Genomic DNA, 24,648 nt, shown 5'->3' on the forward strand with positions numbered 1-24,648 from the left:
GAGTCATGTGAGGTCTTGTTTTTGGCGGGATGAGTTGACATTTTTATTGGTACCATTTTCGGGCACATGACATTTTTTATTGCTTTGTATTCCGATTTTTGGGAGGCAGAATGGACAAAAGTCAGCAATTCAGGAATATTTTTTGGGGGGGTTAAGCCTCATTCATATTGTTTTTTATGTTTTGGCGCTTTTATACAAAAAACAATTTTATAGAAAAAATAATTATTTTTGCATGACTTTATTCTGAGAGCTATAACTTTATTCTGAGAGCTATAACTTTTTTATTTTTCCACTGATGGAGCTGTATAGCGGCTTGTTTTTTTTTGCGGGACAAAATGATGTTTTCAGCGGTACCATGTTTATATCCGTCTATTTGATCGCTTTTTATTCCACTTTTTGTTCAGCAGCATGATGATTAAACATTGTTTTTTGCCTTTTTTTATGGTGTTCACTAAAGGAGTTAACTAGTGGGACAGTTTTATAGGTCGGGTCGTTGCAGATGTGGTGATACCAAACGTGTACTTTTATTGATTTTTTTCTTCATACAAATATTTATTTATAAATACAACATCTTTTGATTTTATTATTATTATTTTTGATTTTTTAAACAATATTTTTTACAATTATTTATTTATTTTATTTTTTTTACTTTTTTGAACATTTTTACTTTTGTCCCACTATGGGACTATCATTTTTTCCAGGCTGATTGCTTCTACAGCATGGGGATGCATCAGCATCCCCATACTGTACAAACTGTCAGCTGTGCACTGACAGGAAAAGTTGCTTGTCATGCACTGCGCATAATCAGCAAGTTTCCTACTTCTGGTGACTCGGATGTCATCATGACGACATCTGGTCACGATGGCAACGATTGGGACCCCGCGACATGCCGCGGGGTCTTCGATCCAAAGGCAGAGGGGCTGTCAGCCCTCTGCCGGCTCCTGGAATGCTGTGATCATGTTCAATCACAGCATTTCGGGGGTAAGTGCCAGGAGCGGTGTGTGTCAGATTCAGCTGACACCCAGCGGCGATCGCCCGCATACCACCCGTGTGTGCAGGCGATCGCGCGTATGTAATAATCCGTCCATGATCAGATAGACCCAGGTCACAGGGGCGGATTATTACATCTGATGTCAGAAAGGGGTTAAATTATAGCAATGGCCATGTCACTTCATATGGCAGATTTATACAAGTGGTCACCAGACATGAAATCAGGAGTTTTATAGGCGACCTGGAGAATATGTCAATTTTCTTTTGCAGATTTAATTTTCAAAACGGTTAAATATGTGGCAGAAATCACCGACAAACCTGTGACATATCCGGCATGTCTGCAGTGGAAAATTCCACTACATGTGAATGAGGTTTTGTGACACTGAGTCTAGTTTAACACTGAGAAGTTGTTGCAGATTTTGGTGCAGAATCAGCAGTGAAAATCTGCTACAAATCTGCAGCCTCTGGTCATGTCCTAAGAGGGCGCTGCATTAAGAGATAGAAACACTACACATGTCATCAGTGCAGCGGAGGAGACTAATGAGAGGCTGACACATGATGCTCTCAGTATAATCCACAGATCAGATCAGATTTACATTTCTGTTTTCTAACCAGAACCAGAGAAGTCCAGTGTCTGGGTCATCGCTGTGGTCGTAGATGTGGTGGTCGTCGCTGTACTCGGCATTGGTGGATTTATCTTCTATAGAAGTAAGTGTCAGTAATCCCGCACTACTCATGATATATTCCGCTAAATAAACAGCAAAAGATGAGAAGAATGCATTTGCCAAATTTTTCATCCATACCATTCAGTAAAGTGTACCTGTCATATCAGGTGACTGTTTAGAATAACTTTCCTGCTAGGACATGAGGAATAACTATCTTTGGCCTTTATATCACCTGTATCCTATATTGTTTCCAGTTTTCCCCTCTGCAGGCTCTGTCTCTAAATTTTAGTTGTCTCTGAGCTAGTTGGTGGAGAATAGCTGCTCATATGTCTCCCATATACAGTTGCTGCCAAAAGTCTTGAAACTGACACAAATTTTGGCTTTCACAAAGTTTGCCGTTTCCTTTTTATAGCGGCATTAACTCTAGATTATTATGAAGAGTGATCATATGAAATACAAAAAATTACAAAGGCATTCCTTGCCCTTGAGACAGGTACAGTCATCATTGCTTTGCACCAAAAATACTTTACAGGCAAGGACATTGCTACTTGTAATATTGCCCCTAAATCAACCATTATTCATCATCAAGAACTTCAAAGGGAAAGGTTCAATTGCTGTGAAGAAGGTGTTAGGGCGCCCAGTAAAGGCCAGCAAGTACCAAGACCGTCTCCTAAAAAGGATTCAGATGAGACAGAGGTGAGGAAACTTTTTTCTGCCAAGGGTCATTGGGAAATTTATAACATCATTCGTAGCCATACAAAAGTACGGTATCAACTTTTAAATAATCCTGCTATATTTGGTCAAACATTTACTGCTCCTCTTTGGAGAGGCTGTGATGTTAGGTGGCATTGATAATGGGGCTCTCACATCTTCCAGGTTTGCATCAATCTGTAGCGCAGTCGACTCCTTGCGATGATAAATTTTGTTAAGAACTTGCAGCAGTAAGCTGTAACGAACACAGTGGCCCATTTCACCTTAAAGTCATCACTGCTCATGTAATGGTCATAGAGCTCACGCAATGTTAGGTTTGCAGTATACATCACAAAGGAGCCTCAGAGACTGCTGTACATATATCACATAGGTGACAATGAGACTGCTGAATACATTACATAGAAGACACTGAGACTGTTGTATATACATCATATATGAGACATTGAGACTGCTGCATATGCATAAGATAAACACTGAGACTGCTAAATATGCATCACATAGGAGACACTGTGACTGCTGTAAACATTACATAGCAGTGTGATTGCTGTATTCATCATAGAAAGGAGCAGGATAAGCGTGCAGAGCACACTGACTCCGCCCACAAAGAACGTCTTGACACTGGCACTGGACATAATTAGGACATAATTCAGCAGTGCGTGCGTCACAGTGTTCAGTAGTGAATGATGCGTGCGTATGCGCACAGTCTAGGGAAGAATTAAAAGGCCAGCAGCAAGACAAACTGGGCCGACGACCCAAGCACTGCAGCCCCACTACTCTGGCAAATGGCTGGAAAAAATTACATCATCATAAATGGCATGTGGTTGGTAGTTTCCCCACACCTGACCAATAGGATCGGTTCAACACCAGTGCGGAGCTTGCTCTAAAATAGAATCAGACAGGTGTTAGTGCAGCTGCATGCACAGTGTGACAAACGCTTTCAGAGGCTGGCATAGTTTAAAGAAGGGCATCAAAGAAGCCTCTTCTTTCTAAGTAAAACATCAAGGACGATTGCATAAATACAGAAACTTGATGTATTTGTCAATAAAAATGTAAAAACCTATAACATTTTTATAGGCAGACGCCGAAACGCCTGTCGGGGTGGGCGCATCCAAGGGACAATACACAGCTCATCAGGTAATATACCATCTAAAATGAGGAATTCAATTTATTTCTAACACTGGTTACAGCATGTCACAGCAGCCATGAATTGCTAGTCAAGTCTTTCCTATATCACTTGCATTGCCTTTGTGCTCTGTTCTAATTCAGACAGCAGTATAATTGTTTTCCCCTTTTGCAGACTTTACATAGCGATTCCACTACATATGCACTGTACTCCTTCCTCTCCATTTTATGCTCTCCTCCTTACCTGTATAGAGCTCTATATGGTATCACAGCAAATATTAGTCTAAGTAGTATACTGAGATAATGATTATTATTTTGCACATATTTTTTGCTATTAATTACATGCCATCTGAATTTTGCTGCTATTATTATCTATATACCATTTTATTGTATCTTGTCCCTTATGGTGTGTCCATTTTTTACTGGTCATTTGTTCCCTCCCCTACCGCACCTGTCTGTGTCCATAAAATCAATAGTTATTATTTGTGTCACACATTTTGGACTTTAAATATTTTTTTTCATCTTGTTTTTATCAGTTCTTCACCGATATGTCCTATATTTGGTCCTAAGTATACATACAGTGGGTACGGAAAGTATTCAGACCTCTTTAAAGTTTTCACTCTTTGTTCCATTGCAGCAATCACCGAATCAGTACGTGTCAGACTTTCGGTCATGGGAGTCAGCAGGCACACAGCAGATTGCTGTACACAGTCAATGTACCCAGCCGCAGGGAATCTATGGCGTGGGCCTGCATCAACAAGTTGCTCCAAAGAGGGAGCACCAACCTTCCCCTGCTGCTCGCTGTGTTCTCACCAGATCTCTCCCTGCTTTTCCGCGCACAGCCCCTTTTATCTTAGTCACGCCCGCTGCAGTCAAGTGCAAAGGTTGGTCCGGATCAGAAATCTTTTTCCCCCGGCAACAATGGTGACACTCTCGACAGTTCCGGAACCGACGCAAGAGAGGCACCCCCAATCCGGTCCATCTTCTCACAGAGGCAAAGAAGAACCAGAACCAGACCTATTGGAAAGTCGAGTGGACTGGGCTCTGATGCAGTTGCAAAAAAAAAAAAAAGCATTTGATGTTGATGCATCTCTGCAGAGCTGCTCAATCCAGTCCTGAGAGTCGCACTGACAGCATTGTGTCAGAAAATCTGAAAGATCTGCACATGGACAAAGGACCGGAAAAAAAAATCAGCTTTTATCCCACTGCTGAAGATAAACAACATCAGGGACTGCGCCAACTATAGAACAATTGCCCTGATTCCCCATCCCCGCAATTTGCTTCTAAGGATCATTCAGAACATCCTTGATTGAGAACTTCCTGATGCCCAGGCTGGATTCTGTAAGGATAAAGGGACATGATCACATCGCAAACCTGAGATGGATAATAGAAAAGATGAGGGAGCACCAGAAGACGCTCTACCTGCACCTCACTGATTATACCAAGGATTGTCACTGTGTTGAGCAGGATAAGCTTTGGGAAGCACTGAGTGAGGTAGGAGCCCGCGCACTTGTTTAGCTTAATCTTGTCACTCTAGACGATGAAGAAGCCACAGTGCGAACCAGGTATGGAAATAATGAATGGTTCAAGATCAAAAAGGGCACAAGACAAGGAGGCGTCATCTCTCCCTGTTTTCAACCTCTATGTGGAAGTAATCATACGGAACCTGGACTTTGCTGATGGCTTTTCTGCCTATTTTCACCCCAGCACTCGAATCATCTATCTGATATGTGCAGATGATAGAACTATGCTGGCAGAGAGTAAGAAGCACTTAAAGCTCAAAAGCAAATAGTTAAAAGGTACAAATAGTTAAAAGTAGAAAGTGCGACTTAACTGAACATCAAGAAAACCAAAATCCTGACCATCACTATGAAGGAAGTCCATATAAAGATCAAAAATTTAGAAATAAAAGTGGTCGACCGCTTCATTTTTTGTGTGTCCATCATTAATTGCAGTGGCGGAATGACAGCAGAGATTAAGTGTCAGATAGCACTGGGCGCACAACCATGGACCAAAGGTGGAAGTGCAAGTACGTCGCAATCACTGTCAAACAAAGACTGATTACTGCAATTGTGTTCCCAGTTGAGACATATGGCTGTGAGATGGTGCCCCAAGAGAAGATTGAAAATAATTTAACCATAGTAACATAATAAACTAAGGTGTGTCCTGTAATTAGCGTCACAGGGGTCTACGTACTTTTAATAAGTGAATCTGCCTATTTATTGGGTGAAAAGTAGTCACTGTGCTGTTTGGTATCATGGACCAAAGAAAGCTAAGGAAAGAGTTGTCTCAGGAGATAAAGAGAGAAAAATATAGATGAACATGTTAAAAATAAAGCCTATAAGTTACTACAGCTGCACATATTTAGAAGTTTAAGGTCTATGGGACTATAGCCAACCTCCATGGATGGGGGTAAGAGAAAAATTGATGAGAAATTGAAGAGATGTGTAATAAAAATACAAGTAACCAAAAAGCCCAAAACAACCTCCAAAGAGACTAGAGGTGAACACCAAGATCAAGGTACATCAGTGCCAGATTGCACCATCTGTCGCTGTCTCGGCTAAAATGGACTTCATTGATGACTACCAAGTAGGAAACCATTGTTGCCACAAAGCTCCCTATAAAATGTCCTTTGGACAGAGGAGACAAAACTGGAGCTTTTTGGCGATACATCAGCTCTATGTTCAAATGAAGCATAGAAAGAAAAGGACATTGTACCTACAGTGAGACATGGAGGAGGCTTGGTTAGGTTTCTGGGCAGCTTTGCTGCTTCTGGCACAGGGGGTCTTATGAATTTGTGTAGGGTACAATGAAATCTCAAGACTATCAAGGGATTCTGGAGTGAAATGTGTTGCCCTGTGTCAGAAAACTAGGTTTAAGTTGCAGCTCATGGGTCCTTCAACAGGATAATGACCCAAATCACAGAGCTAAAAACATCCAAGATTGGCTAAGAGCAAAGTATCGCACTCGTTCTCTTGTAGATTCTATGAGCCCTGATCTAAACCCTATTGAACATTTGTGGAAGGAGCTGAGATCTGATGTCTGGAGAAGACGGCTTCACACCTGAGATACCAGGAGCAGTCTGTTCACAAGAAGCCGTCAAAATCCCTGTGCACGTTGGCAGAACTCTCATTGAGAGTCACAGAAATCGTCTGTCTGCAGTGATTGCCTCAAAAGCTTGTGCAGCAAAATATTAAGTCAAGGGAACCATCATTTTTGTCCCGGCCATTTTCATTAGGTTTTTTTTTTACATTTTTGACTAAACCACAATTCAAAAGCAAAAAACAAAGTCTGATTCCCATTAGTTGATATTCAGTAAATTAAACTTGAAAATTACTTTTGTCAGTTTCATGTTATTTCAGTGACCACTGCGGGATTTTGTTACTTTAGCAGAAGGTACCAACAATGTCGTCCATGTCTGTATTATACCCTCATGTTTCTTTCTGATTGGCTGTGTTAGGGTTGGGGGCTCCTCACTTTTCTCCTTGGTCTGTGGGTGCTCTTCCATATGTTATTTGTAGGGGCTCCTGACTGTATATCGTCTCCCCTCATCTCTCCCCCATTACACTATATTATTATTATATGTCACCAATGATAATGGCGTCTTCAGGTTTCTCTTCCTAATTCCATCTTCTCTGCTTATTTCAGGAAGAAAAGCCGGATACAAGGAGACCGGCAGTGAGTATTCTGCACATGTGGCTCTGATGGGAGGTTTTGGCAGATTTGCTGTAAGGCCACAGCCGGCATTAAGGAAACACATGGACGTCTTGTGTCCCCAGAGGGAGCGCTGATCTTACAGAGCGACGCTCAACTCTGGGTCATAGAGGACAGAGACCCAAGTGGACGACCCCGTCTATTCCATACACCATAATTACACCAGAGTGGTGCAGGATCAAAAACACATGGCTGCTTTATTTCAGACACCGCACCGGCCCCGTCCACAGGATGTATGTGATGGATCGGAGCTCAGCCCTATTCACTACAATGGAGCTGCAATACCAGACACGACCTGTGGACAGGGGCGGCGCTGAGTTGGGAGGAAAGCAGTAAAGAGTGTCAGCCCCCAAAACTCACATTAAGCCTTTTATACATTCATATAGGGGACTTGACTTCCATAAAATACTTTTAGACTAGATTTTACTTTTTTAGTTTTATTAGAAATATAAATGGGGGCTCCTCGGTGCACCCATGGAATGGCCAAGGGCTCAGTGCACCATTCCACCCCTGTAATTACAATCTTCCGCATCTCCACTTATATCTATTAACATCACTCGCTTTGGAGCGCTGCCTGACCTGAATTCCCAGCTCTGCACACACTGACACTGCAGGGACCAAGAGTTCACACAGTGTCAGTGTGTTCGGGTGCATTCTGATCCCTATCCTGTCTGCAGCGGCTGCTCACAGGGTCACACGGTAGTGGACGGCCAATGCTGACAGGAGAGGAGCGCGCTCTCACACTGTATCTTCCAGCACTCACTCGGCTCCTGCAGTGTCAGTGTGCACACCTCATCTACCTCTCCTGTCAGCATCGGCTTCCTGCTACAGTGTGATCCTATGTGCAGAGCGAGCGGCTGCTGCATACAATAGGGGGATCAAAACGAGTTGCGCACACTGACACTGTGTGTGCTTTACACCCCTGCAGTGTCAGTGTGTGCAGGGCTGAGGATTGTAATAGAGTGGGTGGCACGGTGTCCTGAGCTCCTGGCCACACCAGTGGTGCGATGAGGACCCTTCATTTACAAATATAATAAAACTGTTTTTATATAAAATGAAAGAAAGTAAAATCTATAGCACAGGTCTTATTTTATAGGGGCTAAATCTCCTATATGAATGTATCAATGGGTCAATTAGAATTTTGTGGATGACAGACTCTCTTTAAAGGAAATCTGTCACCAAACGTTTGCTATTCCATCTGCGTGCAGCATAATGTAGGGGCAGAGACCCTGATTCCCACTTACCAGGCTGCTTGTTGTCATTTTAACCCCTTCCCGACCTGTGACACAGCGTATGCGTCTTGAAAGTCGGTGCCAATCCGACCCATGATGCATATGCTGAGTCATGACTTCAAAGCCCCCCTGCGGGTCGGGTGACAGGGGTCACTGAAAGGTCACCTGACCCACAGATACAGGGGGCTTTGTACTTCACCCAAGGGGGGTGGCTTAGCCCCCCCCCGTGGCTACGATCGTTCTGATTGGTTGTTTCACTTTTAACAGCCAATCAGAGCGATTGTAATATTTCATTTCATCAATGAAATTTGGTGAAATATTACAATCCAGCCATGGCTGATGCTGCAATAGCATCGGCCATGGCTGGAGACCCAGTGTGCCACCGCCGTCATCATCTGCTCCCGTCCCCCTTCCCTCCGCTCCCCCCCACCTTCCCATCCCCCCCTGACCCCCCCCCCCAGTACCTCCGATGTCCCGGTGTCCCTCCGTTCTGTTCCATGGGAGCCGCCATCTTGGAAAATGGCGAGCACATGCGCAGTGCACCTACCTGAATCTGCAACGCTGCTGATTCATTCATTTTGATCACTGTGATATTATTTAGGGTTGGAAATAGGGTTAGAAATAGGGTTAGGGTTGGAATTAGGGTTAGAATTAGGGTTGGAATTAGTGTTAGGGTTGGAATTAGGGTTAGGGTTGGAATTAGGGTTAGGGTTGGAATTAGGGTTAGGGGTGGGTTGGGATTACGGTTAGGCTGGTGGTTAGGGTTAGAGCTGAGATTAGGGTTAGGGGTGTGTTGGGGTTAGGGTTGGAGTTAGAATTGAGGGGTTTCCAATGTTTAGGCACATCACGGGGTCTCCAAACGCGACATGGCACCACCATTTATTCTAGCCAATTTTGCGTTCAAAAAGTCAAACAGTGCTCCCTCCATTCTGAGCCCCGACGTGTGCCCAAACAGTGGTTTACCCCAACATATGGGGTATCAGCATGCTCAGGAAAAATTACACAAGTATGAGGGTCTAATTTCTTCTGTTACCCTTGGGAAAATAAAAAACTGGGGGCTAAAAAAAAATGTGGAAAAAAAATGATTTTTTATTTTCCGGGCTCTGCATTATAAACGTCTATGAAGCACTTGGGGGTTCAAAGTGCTCACCACACATCTAGATAAGTTCCTTGGGCAGTCTAGTTTCCAAAATGGGGTCACTTGTGGGGGGTTTCCACTGTTTAGGAACATCAGGGGCTCTGCAAACATAACATGACGCCCACAGACTATTCCATCAAGTCGGCATTTCAAAACGTCCCTACTTCCATTCCGAGCCCTGACGTGTGCCCATACAGTGGTTCCCCCCACATATGGGGCGTACTCAGGACAAACTGGACAACAACTTTTGGGGTCCAATTTCTCTTGATACCCTTGTGAAAATAAAAAATAGCGGGCTAAAAAAATCATTGTTTGAGGGGAAAAAAAAATATTTTTATTTTCACGGCTCTTCATTATAAACTTCTGTGAAGTACCTGGGGGTTCAGAGTGCTCACTATGCACCTAGATAAGTTCCTTTGGGGGTCTAGTTTCCAAAATGGGGTCATTTGTGGGGGAGCTCCAAAGTTTAGGCACACAGGGGCTCTCCAAACACAACATGGTGTCTAACGATTGGAGCTAATTTTTCATTCAAAAAGTCAAATGACGCTCCTTCCCTTCCAGGCCCTGCCGTGCGCCCAACCAGTGGTTTATGACCACATATGAGGTATCGGTGTACTCAGGAGAAATTGCCCAACAAATTTTAGGATCCATTTTATCCTGTTGCCCATGTGAAAATGAAAAAACTGAGGCTAAAAGAATTTTTTTTGTGAAAAAAAAGTACTTTTTTTTTACGGATCAATTTGTGAAGCACCTGGGGGTTCAAAGTGCTCACTTTGCACCTAGATAAGTTCCTTGGAGGGTCTAGTTTCCAAAATGGGGTCATTTGTGGGGGAGCTCCAATGTTTAGGCACACAGGGACTCTCCATATGAGGTATCGGTGTACTCAGGAGAAATTGCCCAACAAATTTTAGGATCCATTTTATCCTGTTGCCCATGTGAAAATGAAAAAATTGATGCTAAAAGAAAATTTGTTGGAAAAATTAAAATGTCCATTTTTTCCTTCCACGTTGCTTAAGTTCCTGGGAAGCACCTGAAGGGTTAATCAACTTCTTGAATGTGGTTTTGAGTACCTTGAGGGGTGCAGTTTTTAGAATGGTGTCACTTTTGGGTATTTTCTGCCATATAGACCCCTCAAAGTGACTTCAAAGTGGTCCCTAAAAAAAATGGTTTTGTAAATTTTGTTGTAAAAGTGAGAAATCGCTGATAACTTTTAACCCTTATAACTTCCTAACAAAAAAAATGTTGTTTCCAAAATTGTGCTGATGTAAAGTAGACATGTGGGAAATGTTACATATTAACTATTTTGTGTCATATAACTCTCTGGTTTAACAGAATAAAAATTCAAAATTTGAAAGTTGCGAAATTTTCAAAATTTTCACCAAATTTCCTTTTTTTTCACAAGTAAACGCAAAAATTATCGACCTAAATTTACCACTAACATGAAGCCCAATATGTCATGAAAAAACATTCTCAGAATCACTAGGATCCGTTGAAGCGTTCCTGAGTTATTACCTCATAAAGGGACACTGGTCAGAATTGCAAAAAATGGCCAGGTCATTAAGGTCAAAATAGGCTGGGTCATGAAGGGGTTAATAAAATTACTATTTTATCCATTGCAGATCTGGCAGTTCTCTGCATGCTGAGCTTTGTATAATTCTGCCCACATCACTGATTGGCAACGTTCTGCCTGTGCACAGGGTAAACGAAAAGCTGCCAATCAATAGAGTTATACAGAACTCGTTACTTGTCCTGTGGTGATAATCTCCTGCTGAGAAAAGAGGGATTTTATCAAAAGTACAGCAGCAGTGCAGTAAGTGACACAGCGCTGGAATCAGGGTCTCTGTCTTATGCTGCTATCAGATTAGGTGGTAAAACCCTGATGGCAGATTTCTATTAAAGTGGATGAGGAGATAAAGTGCTGGGATTGCACTCGCTCCGGTCCCAGAAGATGCAGCGGGAGCTTTATATGCTGCGGACGGCACGGACACAACTTCTATCCAGCGCCATCCTAGTGACTTACATGTGGTCCTGATGTAGCAAGTTACGCCCCATGAGGACAGACACGGGCGCCATTCTGTGTGTTAAACGCTCTCTGAAAAGAAAACCAGACACATTTTCTAGAGACTGAAAACTGCTGCACATGAATGAAGAAAACAAAAAAAACAGTAAAGCGAAGGAGAAGGTTTCCCGGTGTTTCTCCACCTTCTACTCACATTTCATCTGTGACATCTTATAAAACTGAGATTTTGCTATAAATCATTTCCTATTTTCACAGCTTCGGACTCATCCTCCGACTCCAATAATCCTGCCAATGCATTATGGTGAGTGGTGATGTCTTCTGTAAATGCTGCCGCCGTGCGATGAAGGGAGAATTAGGAGAAACTTACTGGGGTAAAGAGGAAAGTGGGGAGGAGGGAAGGGATTGTAAAGGGATTGTGAGGAAGAAAGGTGAGATTCGTCTGTTTTTCTCATATACACTCACTGGCCACTTTATTAGGTACACCTGTCCAACTGTGTGTTAAGACTTAATTTCTAATCAGCCAATCACATGGCGGCAACTCAGTGCATTTAGGCATGTAGACATGGTCAAGACAATCTCCTGCAGTTCAAACCGAGCATCAGTATGGGGAAGAAAGGTGATTTGAGTGCCTTTGAACGTGGCATGATTGTTGGTGCCAGAAGGGCTGGTCTGAGAATTTCAGAAACTGCTGATCTACTGGGATTTTCACGCACAACCATCTCTAGGGTTTACAGAGAATGGTCCGAAAAAGAAAAAAAATCCAGTGAGCGGCAGTTCTGTGGCCGGAAATGCCATGTTGATGCCAGAGGTCAGAGGAGAATGGGCAGACTGGTTCGAGCTGATAGAAAGGCAACAGTGACTCAAATTGCCACCCGTTACAACCAAGGTAGGCAGAAGAGCATCTCTGAAAGCACAGTGCGTCGAACTTTGAGGCAGATGGGCTACAGCAGCAGAAGACCACACTGGGTACCACTCCTCTCAGCTAAGAACAGGAAACTGAGGCTACAATTTGCACAAGCTCATCGAAATTGGACAGTAGAAGATTGGAAAAACGTTGCCTGGTCTGATGAGTCTCGATTTCTGCTGCGACATTCGGATGGTAGGGTCAGAATTTGGCGTAAACAACATGAAAGCATGGATCCATCCTGCCTTGTATCAACGGTTCAGGCTGGTGGTGGTGGTGTCATGGTGTGGGGAATTTTTTCTTGGCACTCTTTGGGCCCCTTGGTACCAATTGAGCATCGTTGCAACGCCACAGCCTACCTGAGTATTGTTGCTGACCATGTCCATCCCTTTATGACCACAATGTACCCAACATCTGATGGCTACTTTCAGCAGGATAATGCGCCATGTCATAAAGCTCGAATCATCTCAGATTGGTTTCTTGAACATGACAATGAGTTTACTGTACTCAAATGGCCTCCTCAGTCACCAGATCTCAATCCAATAGAGCATCTTTGGGATGTGGTGGAACGGGAGATTCGCATCAGGGATGTGCAGCCGACAAATCTGCGCCAACTGTGTGATGCCATCATGTCAATATGGTCCAAAATCTCTGAGGAATGCTTCCAGCACCTTGTTGAATCTCTGCCACGAAGAATTGAGGCAGTTCTGAAGGCAAAAGGGGGTCCAACCCCTTACTAGCATGGTGTACCTAATAAAGTGGCCAGTGAGTGTATATTGATCATTTATAATGTGATTGTCACTTATAAGATGAGAATATAAATGCTGTATATTCCCGGTACATGGACGGTGCAGACTGGGGGAGCAGACAGATTCCTTTACAGCTGGTCATACACTAAAAATGGGAAAGGAAAGAAAAAGAATGAAAAATCGGAAAAACAATTAGTGCAGGAGAAGGTTCTCTATCACAGCCTGGGACAGACGCCGTCAGTAATAATCTTCAATCCTCCCTTCTCTACTGAGATTAAAGAGAATCTATCATTGGGTTTTTGCTTTCTTATCTGAGAGCAACATAAAGTAAGTGCAGAGACCCCAATTCCTGTGCTGGGTCACTTACTGGGCTTCTTGCTGTAGTTCGATAACATGCTGTTTTATCTGCTGCAGCTCTGCTAGTCCTCTCAGTGATGAGCTCCTGCTCTGTAGTCCTATATATTCGTGAGCTTAGTCTATCCTCGCCATACAGTACTGATTGTCAGCATTCTATGTGCCATAAGCTGTCAGTCAGTGTTGTGAGTGTGAGTATGTGGCGCTTATTGAGAGGACTAGCAGAGCTGCAGCAGATAAATCAGATTTTGTCAACTACAGAAAGTGACACATTGCTGGAATCAGGATCTCTGCTCCTATTCAAGTCTTTTCCCTGATTGGGAAGCATCAACCAAGTGACAGATTCTCAATAATCACCTTATCCTCATCCTTGCAGCTATACAGTGCTCCACCTATATAGTTTGTCCTCCTTTAAGATGATGTCTAATACTCTGATATTGATGCGCTATCCATAGGGAAGGTCATCAGTATCAGATTGGTGGGGTCTGACATCCGGCTGCTGAAGTGTTTTATTAGTTGCTTCTCATAACAATCACACCATTACAATAACACAAAGTGACAGTAGTATAGCCTGATTGACGTAGGGTGACAGCAGTGTCACAATGTCAAGCTTAACCCCTTTCTGACATCAGACGTACTATCCCGTCCATGGGACCCGGGCCCCTATACCCATGGACGGGATAGTACGTCTACCGCGATCAGCGGCGCCCACGTGGTGAGCGCCTCTGATCGCGGCCGGGTGTCAGCTGATTATCACAGCTGACACCCGGCACAATGTGTCAGGGGAGGTCACGGACCGCCCCCGACACGTTAACCCCTTGCACACCGCGATCAAACATGATCGAGGTGTACCGGGGGTTAAAGGGAAGCATCGGCAGGGAGCGGGCTCCCTCCGTGCTTCCCTGAGCCCCCCACGGCAGCGCAATGTGCAGCTCTGCTGCGGGGGGGCTCCTTTCCTGCAGGCCCCCGAATCCAAGATGGCTTCGGGGGCCTGCAGGAAGCTGGCTTCCTCAGTGCCTGCAAAGCGCAGGCATGAGGAAGCCTTCTGCACTGCCTGTGACAGATTGCTGATCTGTCACAGTGTGATGTGACAGATCAGCGATCTGTCACAGGACAGTGATGTCCCACCTGGGACTATTTAATAAAGTTAAAAAAAAATAAAAAAAAGTGTTAAAATAAATTTAAAAAAATCGCCAAATAAATTAGAAAAAAAAAAAATATTCCCCCAAATAAATCCATTTTTTGTAAATAAAAAAAAACCAAAACAATAAAAGTACACATATTAGGTATCGCCGCGTCCGTAACGACCCGCCCTATAAAACTGTCCCATTAGTTAACCCCTTTAGCGAACACCTTAAAAAATAAAAATAAAAAACCAAGCAAAAAATAATAATTTATTATCATACCGCCAAACAAAAAGTGTAATAACGCACAATCAAAAAGACGCATATAAATATCCATGGTACCGCTGAAAACGTCATCTTGTCCCGCAAAAAACGAGCTGCCACACAGCATCATCAGCAAAAAATTAAAAAAGTTATAGCTCGCAGAATAAAGCGATGCAAAAATAATTATTTTTTATATAAAATAGTTTTCATTGCATAAAACCGACAAAACATAAAAAAACGACCTAAATAAGGTATTGCTGTAACCGTACTGACCCGAAGAATAAAACCGCTTTATCAATTTTATCGCACGCGGAACGGTGTAAACGCACCCCCCCAAAAGAAATTCATGAAACGCTGGTTTTTGTTCATTCTGCGTCCCAAAAATCGGAATAAAAAGCGATCAAAAAATGTCACTTGCCCGAAAATGGTACCAATAAAAACGTCAACTCGTCCCGCAAAAAATAAGACCTCACATGACTCGGTGGGTCAAAATACGGAAAAATTATAGCTCTCAATATGTGGTGATGCAAAAACTATTTTTACAATAAAAAGCGTATTTTAGCGTGCGACAGCCGCCAAACATAAAAACCGCCATAAATAGTAAATCAAACCCCCCGTTATCACCCCCTTAGTTAGGGAAAAATAATAAAATAAAAAAAATGTATTTATTTCCATTAGGGTTAGGGCTAGGGTTAAGGCTAAGGTTAGAGTTAGGGTTAGGGATAGGGCTGAGATTAGGGTTAGGGGTGTGTTGGGGTTCGGGTTGGAGTTAGAATTGGGGGTTTCCACTGTTTGGGCACATCAGGGGCTCTCCAAATGCAACATGGCGTCTGATCTCAATTCCAGCCAATTCTGAGTTGAAAAAGTCAAATGGTGCTCCTTCTCTTCCAAGCTCTGCCATGCGCCCAAACAGTGTTTTACCCCCACATGTAGGGTATCAGCCTACTCAGGTCAAATTGCAAAACAATTTTTGGGGTCCAATTTCTCCTGTTACCCTTAGGAAAATAAAAAATTGGGGGCAAAAATATCATTTTTGTGGAAAAAAATGATTTTTTTATTTTCACGTCCGAGCGTTATAAGCTTCTGTGAAGCACTTGGGGGTTCAAAGTGCTCACCACCCATCTAGATAAGTTCCGTGGGGGGTCTAGTGTCCAAAATGGGGTCACTTGTGGGGAGTTTCAATAGTTTAGGTACATCAGGGGCTCTCCAAACGCACATGACACCCGCAGACCATTCCATCAAAGTCTGCATTCCAAAACGTCACTACTTCCCTTCCGAGCCCTGACGTGTGTCCATACAGTAGTTTTCTCCCACATATGGGGTGTCAGCGTACTCATGACAAATTGGACAACAACTTTTGGGGTTCAATTTCTCCTGTTACCCTTGGGAAAAAAAAAAAATTGGGGACTTATTGATCATGTTTGTGGAAAAAATACGATTTTTTTATTTTCATGCCCTGGCATTATAAACTTCTGTGAAGCCTTTGGGGGTTCAAAGTGCTCACCACACATCTATATAAGTTCCTTAGGGGGTCTAGTTTTCAAAATGGGGTCATTTGTGGGGGGTTTCCACTGTTTAGGTACATTAGGGGCTCTCCAAAGGCAACATGACACCCGCAGACCATTCCATCAAAGTCTGCATTCCAAAACGTCACTACTTCCCTTCCGAGCCCCGACGTGTGCCCATACAGTAGTTTTCTCCCACATATGGGGTATCAGCATACCCAGGACAAATTGGACAACAACTTTTGGGGTCCGATTTCTCCTGGTACCCTTGGGAAAATAAAAAAATGGTGACTAAAAGATCACGTTTGTGGAAAAAATACGAATTTTTTATTTTCACGCCCGGGCGTTATAAACTTCTGTGAAGCACTGGGGGGTTCAAAGTGCTCACCACACATCTAGATAAGTTCCTTGGGGGGTCTAGTTTACAAAATGGTGTCATTTGTGGAGGGTTTCCACTGTTTTGGTACATCAGGAGTTTTCCAATCGCGACATGGTGTCCGATCTCAATTCCAGCCAAAAACGTCAAATGGCGCTGCTTCCCTTCCGAGCTCTGCCATGCGCCCAAATAGTGGTTTACCCCCACATGTGGGGTATCAGCGTACTCAGGACAAATTGTACAATAACTTTTAGGGTCCTGTTACCCTTGGAAAAATAAGAATTGAGGGTGAAAAGATCATTTTTGTGGAAAAAATATGATTTTTTAATTGTACCGCTGTACGTTATAAACTTCTGTAAAGCCCTTGTGGGTTCAAAGTTCTCACCACATATCTAGATAAGTTCCTTGGGGGGTCTAGTTTCCAAAATGGGGTCATTTGTAGGGGGTTTCCACTGTTTAGGTACATCAGGGACTCTCCAAACGTGACATGGCGTCCGATCTGAATTCCAGCCAATTTTGCATTGAAAAAGTCAATGCGCCAAAACAGTCGTTCCCCCCCACATATAAGGTATCAGCGTACTCAGGACAAATTGTACAATAACTTTTGCAGTCCAATTTCTCGTGTTACCCTTGGTAAAATAAAAAAAATTGAACCTGAAGTATTTTTTTTGTGAAAAAAAGTTAGATGTTCATTTTTTTTTTTTAAATATTCAAAAAAATTCCTGTGACGCACCTAAAGGGTTAATAAACTTCTTGAATGTGGTTTTGAGCACCTTAAGGGGTGCAGTTTTTAGAATGGTGTCACTTTTGGGTATTTTCTATCATATAGACCCCTCAAAGTGGCTTCAAATGTGATGTGGTCCTAAAAATAAAATGGTGTTGTAAAAATGAGAAATCACTGGTTAATTTTTAACCCTTATAACTTCCTAACAAAAGTAAATTTTGGTTCCAAAATTGTGCTAATGTAAAGTAAACATGTGGGAAATGTTAGTTATCAAGTTTTTTGTGTGCCGTATCTCTGTGATTTAAGGGCATAAAAATTCAAAGTTGGAAAATTGCGAAATTTTCAAAATTTTCACCAAATTTCCGTTTTTCTCACAAATAAACGCAAGTTATTTGAATGAAATTTTACCACTAACATGAAGTACAATATGTCACGAGAAAACAATGTCAGAATCACCGTGATCCATGGAAGCGTTCCAGAGTTATTACCTCATAAAGGGGCAGTGGTCAGAATTGTAAAAATTGGCTTTGTCATGAATGTGCAAACCACCCTTGGGGGTGAAGGGGTTAAAGGGAACCTGTCACCCCCCCCAGGGCGTTTTTAACTAAAAGAGCCACCTTCAGCAGCACTATGGCTGCATTCTGTGAAGGTGGCTCTTCTGTTTCTGACCATTAATGCCAAAATATAGACTTTCATAAATAGGTCCTCATACCTGCATTCTGTCACAGAGGTATGGAGTGTCCCTCTGTTTAAGCTGCCTCTCAGCTATCCATCAACCCCCCTCTATAACATCCCTGCACCGCCTCCTTCTTTTGTATTTGCCGTTACATGCTGCTTCATAGTTTGGGAACCCTTCATAATTTTCCATTTTTCTGCATAAATTTGACAAAAGTCCTAAATGTAAATGCATAGAACAAAACCAAACAAATGAGTCAAAATATTAGACTTTGATTTTTTTAAAATGAGAAAAAATGAACCAATATCACATGTCTGAGTATCAAAAGTATGTGAACCTTTAGAATTAGCAAGGTGAAATTAGGCTGATGCTTTCAATCAATGGGATCAGCTGTGAGTGGTCGTCCTGTTTCAGCGATTTATCAAAGTCTGGTCATTACAACATGTTTGTAGTAGTGTATCGTATTGCGAGGAAAGAGGAGACAAAAAAGCGCAATAGGGTCTTATCCATGTTACACAGAGTAGATACACCAAGAAAATTGCTCACCTGGTGAAGATAAGATACAAGCGTGTAGAAATGGCGGCTGCTGCAGAGCTACAGGTTGATCCACGACCTCATACAGTCATATGTTCAGTAGGAAATTTGTGGAGTAACTCCGCGCTGCCGTAAGGATAAATTCCAGGAATATGTCAAGGATTCAGAGTGATTTATTCAACGCGTTTCGGGGTTCCTATGTCCCCTTCGTCAGTAAATACCACATACCATATACAGTGCAAATTTACCTGATTTAATTACACGCTGGATTTAAAAAAACGGCGCCAATGGATTAGATGACATGATGTCAAAGTTCATTGCAGTCACAGGGTTATCAAATCCACATCAATTGAAATATGAAAATATACATAAGACAAATATTTATCATAATCATTAATTCATTTCATTTGTAGGTTAACAAGTCAAGAATAAGAAAATACAAAAAAGAAAAAAGCAGATCCCGACTTTCGACAAAAATGGACAAGAACCCGCAAAGAAGGGGCATTTAATCTCAAAGGCGGATGCGTTACATTTAAACCACCAAGTGGAATGAAGGAGCAGATTTTCTGAGTTAATGCCGCTGAATCTTAAGCGTGCCCTGAAAACGCATTTATTCAGACTGGCCTACCGCCTCAACACATTAACCTAATCTATCCCTGTGTGGCACAGCCAAAAGTTTTACCATAACCAGGCTCCCCGCATCATGTTCCCACATGCTTTATGCATCCATTAGCCCTCTGCGTCTGTACTGTCACACACTTAATATTATGGCTGGTCCATACAATCAGGGCGACTGTTACCACCCACCTTTCGTGTCTCCCTCTTTCCTCATAGACTGTAAGCTTGCGAGCAGGGCCCTCATTCCTCTTGGTATTTGTTATAATCTATGTGATTATTGTTATGCTGTAATGTCTATTGTCTGTACAATTCCCCTCTGAAATGTAAAGTGCTGCGGAATATGTCGGCGCTATAGAAATAAAATTTATTATTATTGTATAATGCAAAATAAAATCATTTATTTTTATTAATAAATAAAGATTAAAATTGGGACTGAGTGGTCTGGTGTCCAGTTGATGATAATTTATAAAAATGATTCTTATAAATATGTTAGATATATTGCAAACAAATAAAAACAGTGAGGGAAAAAATAAATTCAGTTTGGTGCTCCAGAATAATGGAGAGACGCAAGAGAGGGAGAACGCACCGCCCCGCCCCACCACGAGATCAAAAAAATACATCTGTCAGGGAAGGAAATTAGCCCACAGTGAGGGAGAGAATCAAAAAAAATGTCCACAGGACCAGGGAAGAAATATCAAAAGTGCAATCATATAATCCCCTTAAAAACATGAAATTTTAATAAACTGAGGTAGAAAAACACCCCCCTAGTGCAATAACACAATTAACAAACTCTATACAATAATAACCTACGATAGCCCTACACTAGCCTGCTATCCCTTCCTGACAGTGGAGGTTGGCACCCTAAAAGATACGATTTGGCGCCCCCACTCCGCGGCGGCTGTCCCAGACTCGCCCTAAATGACCATTATAAACTACAGGTGGGAAAACAATAAGCAAATAAAAGAGATGAAAGATAGTGCTTCATATAATACACAGGCCAATAATGTACAATACATAAAAGACAGGCCATTACATGGAAACATAGAGAAACCTCTTGTATAACCAGTAGATAGTGGCAATCTTGTCTTTTTGGGTATTAATAGACCACAGAAAACATAGATTCCATATGTATTATCAAATAAAGCCAAAAAGAAAGCAATCTCTGCAGTAAAATCAGATGAGGTAAAAAATAGCGTGGTTCAATAAAGGAACATCAGAATTATATCCATATTGGTTCCTATAGAAGGCAATGGATGATACCTATTGCCAGAAAAAAAAAAAAAAATCAAAGAAACAGCTGGGGGTTAACCCAAACTTAGCTTCCAGCCTCGACGCGTTTCCCCGTCCACACGGTTCATCAGGAGGCACAATAAGGAACCAGTCAATTCATGGATGTGAGGTGTCCAGATAGAGAGGCAAACGTAGGTTATCATTGTATAGAGTTTGTTAATTGTGTTATTGCACTAGGGGGGTGTTTTTACCTCAATTTATTAAAGTTTCATGTTTTTAAAGGGATTATATGAGGGAGAGAATGAAATTAGTTTGGCACTCCAGAGTAGTGGGGAAAGGCACGGGAGGGAAAAACACTCAACCACACAGGATCATTTATGATAATTTGTAGAAATTTTTCTTATAAATATTTTAGAAAAATTACAAACAAAAACAGTGAGGGAGAAAATAAATTCAGTTCAGCGCTCCAAAAAATGGAGGAGAGGGAGAACACACCGCCCTGCACCACCACGGGGTCAAAAGAACTTACATCTGTCAATGATGGAAATGAACCCACAGTGAGGAAGGGGATGAAATCGGTTTGGCATTCCAGAGTAGTGGGGAAAGGCAAGGAAGAGAAAAAACATCACCCCGCAACCACACATGATCAAAACACACATGTCCGCCAAGGCAATTCCCCAAAAAGACCCATACATAATAAAAAGGCATAAATCCAGAAACCCTTTTGAGGAAAAACAGTATGGTCGGTAAATCATGATTTAGAAAAAACCTCAACATGGACAATAGAACTATTCATAAATAGAAAAAATCATAGCGGTACCTCCTGCCTTGGAGAAAGACAGACGAAAAAATTATAGTCAAAAAAGACCTTATGCAGATAAAGAGATTATTTTTATACATAAAGAGGATATTTAAAATTGAACCAGCACATGAATAATTTGTAGGCATATAATTAGAAAATCTATATATAAAAGTGAATGTATGTATGTGTGTGTTTATCACCAACCAATCACGAAGCATCAGAGTGGGACACCAACCAATCACGAGGCATCAGAGTGGGACACCAACCAATCACGAGGCATCAGAGTGGGATGCGGATGGAGACAGCAGGATGGTGCATGGAGAGCGGGGCTGTGGAGGGAGAGCGCGGGAGAGCAGGGCTGTGGAGGAAAAGAGCGGGGCTGTGGAGGGAGAGAGCGGGGTTGTGGAGGGAGAGAGCGGGGCTGTGGAGGGACAGCAGGACACGGTTGTAGAGCGCGGATGCGGAGGGATAGAACGGGACGGCGGGTGGAGAACAGGGCTGTGGAAGGAGAGAGCGTGATTCCAGGTGGAGAGCGGGGCTGCGGAAGAAGAGAGCATGATGGTGGGTGGAGAGCGGGGCTGTTAAGGAAGAGAGCGGGACCCACGGTTAGGTACTATGCCCGGGCAACGCCGGGATCTTCAGCTAGTATTATGTAAAAGACAGTTGAAATTAAGCCACTGCATAAATAATTTGTAAGCATATAGTTAGATAATATCCAGAAGATATAAATACATAAAAGGTCATAATAAATATATGCATATATAAATAAATAAAAACCATAAAATTAGATGATAAAAATATATATATAAATTCATATAAAAATTCAAAAGGGACTGCGTGCTCTAGATAAAAATCTCAGTTATTTCATTCAAACCATGTGGTTTCAAACTCCCTAATTTGTAAATCAAATACACTTCTTTTCTGTTTAACTTCATAGATCTATTTGGAGCATGTTTTGGGATGTGATCAATTGGGCTAATCTTTAAAGATTTAAAATCTTTATTATGTTCCAAAGCATAGTGTTTGGAAAGGCCATGGGTAAGTAGACCTTTTTTGATATTATGGCGATGTGAATTATGTCGGAGATGAAGGGGTGGAGTAGTCCTACCCACATATTGCTTACCACAGGGACATTCAATAACACAAATTACAAATTCGGAGTTGCAATTCATAAAAAAAGGAATTAAAAATTTTTCTTTTGTAGAGTAGGAAATTATACAATCAGCGTTATGATTTATATTAAAACAGTAAAGACAATTCTTGGTACCACATTTAAAAATTCCCGTGGTGGAATTGGTAGTACAATTACCATTAACCATCGTATGTGGTCTCAGGTGACTGGGGGCTGTGACATCCTTGATTGTAGGAGCCCTCCGAAAAGTAATCCAGGGATTTCTTGGGAGAATCTTATTTAATATGGGATCATTCAATAGAATATATTCCTATGGAGGACCTTGCGGATTTCTCTATGTTCATTGGAAAATTGTGTTATAAAATTCAATGAATATTTATTATTAGCAGTAATTTTATCAGTATGCTCCAAAAGTGCCCTCTGGTTCAATTTCATAGAGTTTTTGAAAGTGTTTTTAATTAAATGAGAGGGATAATTTTGAGAAGAAAATTTTTTCTTTAATATATTAGCTTGTTCTTTATAGTCGGCATCTAATGAACTGTTTTTTTCTGATGTGGCGAAACTGCTTACTTGGGATATTATTGAGCCATTTATTATAGTGTCCACCACTGTAGTGGATATACCCGTTAGTGACCACTTTTTAAAAAAATGTTTTGCTGCAAATTTTCTCTTCTTTGATGAACAGGGTAATATCCAGAAAATTAATAGAAAGTTTACTATAAGAAGCGATAAAAGAAAGACCCCAGCTGTTAGAATTAATTTCATGAATAAAAGCCTCGATATTATTGGTAGAATTGCCCAAATGAAAACAGATCATCTATAAATCTTTTATATAAAATAATATTTTTACACCATATATCATTAAGAATAAAAATTTCTTCGAAAACCCACATAAAAAGATTAGCAAATGTAGGTGCTACCTTCGAGCCCATCACTGGCAGTCCCTTTGATTTCATGAAAAAAATATATTAACAAATGTAAAAATATTGTTCTTCAATATAAAATCAATTCCTTTCATGATAAAATCTTTCTGTGCCCAAGAAAGTCTGTTATCAAATTTGAGAAAGTGATAAAAACAGACTAAGCCTACAGTATGTAGAATATTTGAATAAAGTGCAGTGACATTCATGGTGATAAAAGCAATGTGGCTGCCATAAAACTTCTTGTAGGAGCCACAAGAAGTGAGTAGAGTCACGGAGGTGGCTATGTAAATTAAAAACATGCGGTAACATAATTCTATCGATGTAGTGTGCCAGGTGTCACGGTCACGTGTGTCTGGACGCAGCGAGTACCGCAAGGCGAACCCATATGACACGTGGCCCTGGATACACCGCCTCCAGTGGGGCGAATTTAAATAATAAGAAGTGCAGCTGGATACGCCGCCTCCAACTGGCGAATTTAGGTATTACACGTAAATCTGGAAACCCCGCCTCCAGTAAGGCGAATTTAAACAATAAAGGGGAACCTGGGTAACATTAACAATGGTGGGCCCTGCAATAGGGAAGTGGAGACCTCCTGAGCTCCCCTGAGCCAGTGACCTTGCACTCCTAACGTTCCCTATGCCGGTTTTGCACCGGGCGACGCACAGGAACCTAAAAACCCTAGCTCGCCCTGAACCTAAACCCTCACTAGGGAATTGGTCGGTGCGGAAACTAATCCCACCACTGCACTAAACACACATGAGGGAAAATGACAATACAGGGGAATCACCACTTAGCTTTGCTCTGTATCGTACGCGCCTAGCAACAGAGCCCACCACCTGTGTGCATCTTCACCCGGATCCATCACCATAACTGGATCCTTCACCATAGTGCAGTCTTGGAGCAGAGTCCACCACCAATTGCAGAAGTCCAGTAACAGAGTCCCAAAGATGAGTTCAGCTCCTGCCCAAAAAGTCAAGCATGCTTGAGTCCAGCTCTCAGCAACCAAGTCCCGCATGCTGAGTGCAACTCTCTCCATAGTCGCCACTCCACCAACCCATGCAAGCACTTCCTGCCGACACCATAAACTGTGACTCCACCACGCCATGCCAGCCCTTCTTGCAGACCACATAGCTGCCACTCG

The 24,648-nt window shown here is 42.1% G+C and overlaps 2 protein-coding genes across 4 annotated transcripts in view; both read left to right on the plus strand.

Annotated features, from left to right (window-relative positions):
- LOC141048423 (class I histocompatibility antigen, F10 alpha chain-like) overlaps window positions 1–19,661 on the plus strand; it is a 300,218-nt gene extending 280,557 nt beyond the window's left edge. The window contains exons 5-8 of one of the 3 annotated variants that reach the window (XM_073543976.1): window positions 1,606–1,698; window positions 3,441–3,500; window positions 7,137–7,166; window positions 19,216–19,661. In XM_073543976.1, coding sequence (XP_073400077.1) covers window positions 1,606–1,698; window positions 3,441–3,500; window positions 7,137–7,166; window positions 19,216–19,220 — 188 coding nt within the window. In that variant the 3' untranslated portion in view covers window positions 19,221–19,661. The remainder of the gene's footprint in view (window positions 1–1,605; window positions 1,699–3,440; window positions 3,501–7,136; window positions 7,167–19,215) is intronic. The other 2 variants (XM_073543978.1, XM_073543979.1) reach the window with 2 other exon arrangements.
- Window positions 1–24,648, plus strand: part of LOC141048425 (class I histocompatibility antigen, F10 alpha chain-like) — a 299,540-nt gene that overhangs the window by 107,630 nt on the left and 167,262 nt on the right. The window lies entirely within an intron of this gene.

This window comes from Dendrobates tinctorius, unplaced genomic scaffold, assembly GCF_039654945.1.
Source record: "Dendrobates tinctorius isolate UK_male_01 unplaced genomic scaffold, ASM3965494v1 ptg000135l, whole genome shotgun sequence".
In the NCBI taxonomy this organism is placed as follows: Eukaryota; Metazoa; Chordata; class Amphibia; order Anura; family Dendrobatidae; genus Dendrobates; species Dendrobates tinctorius.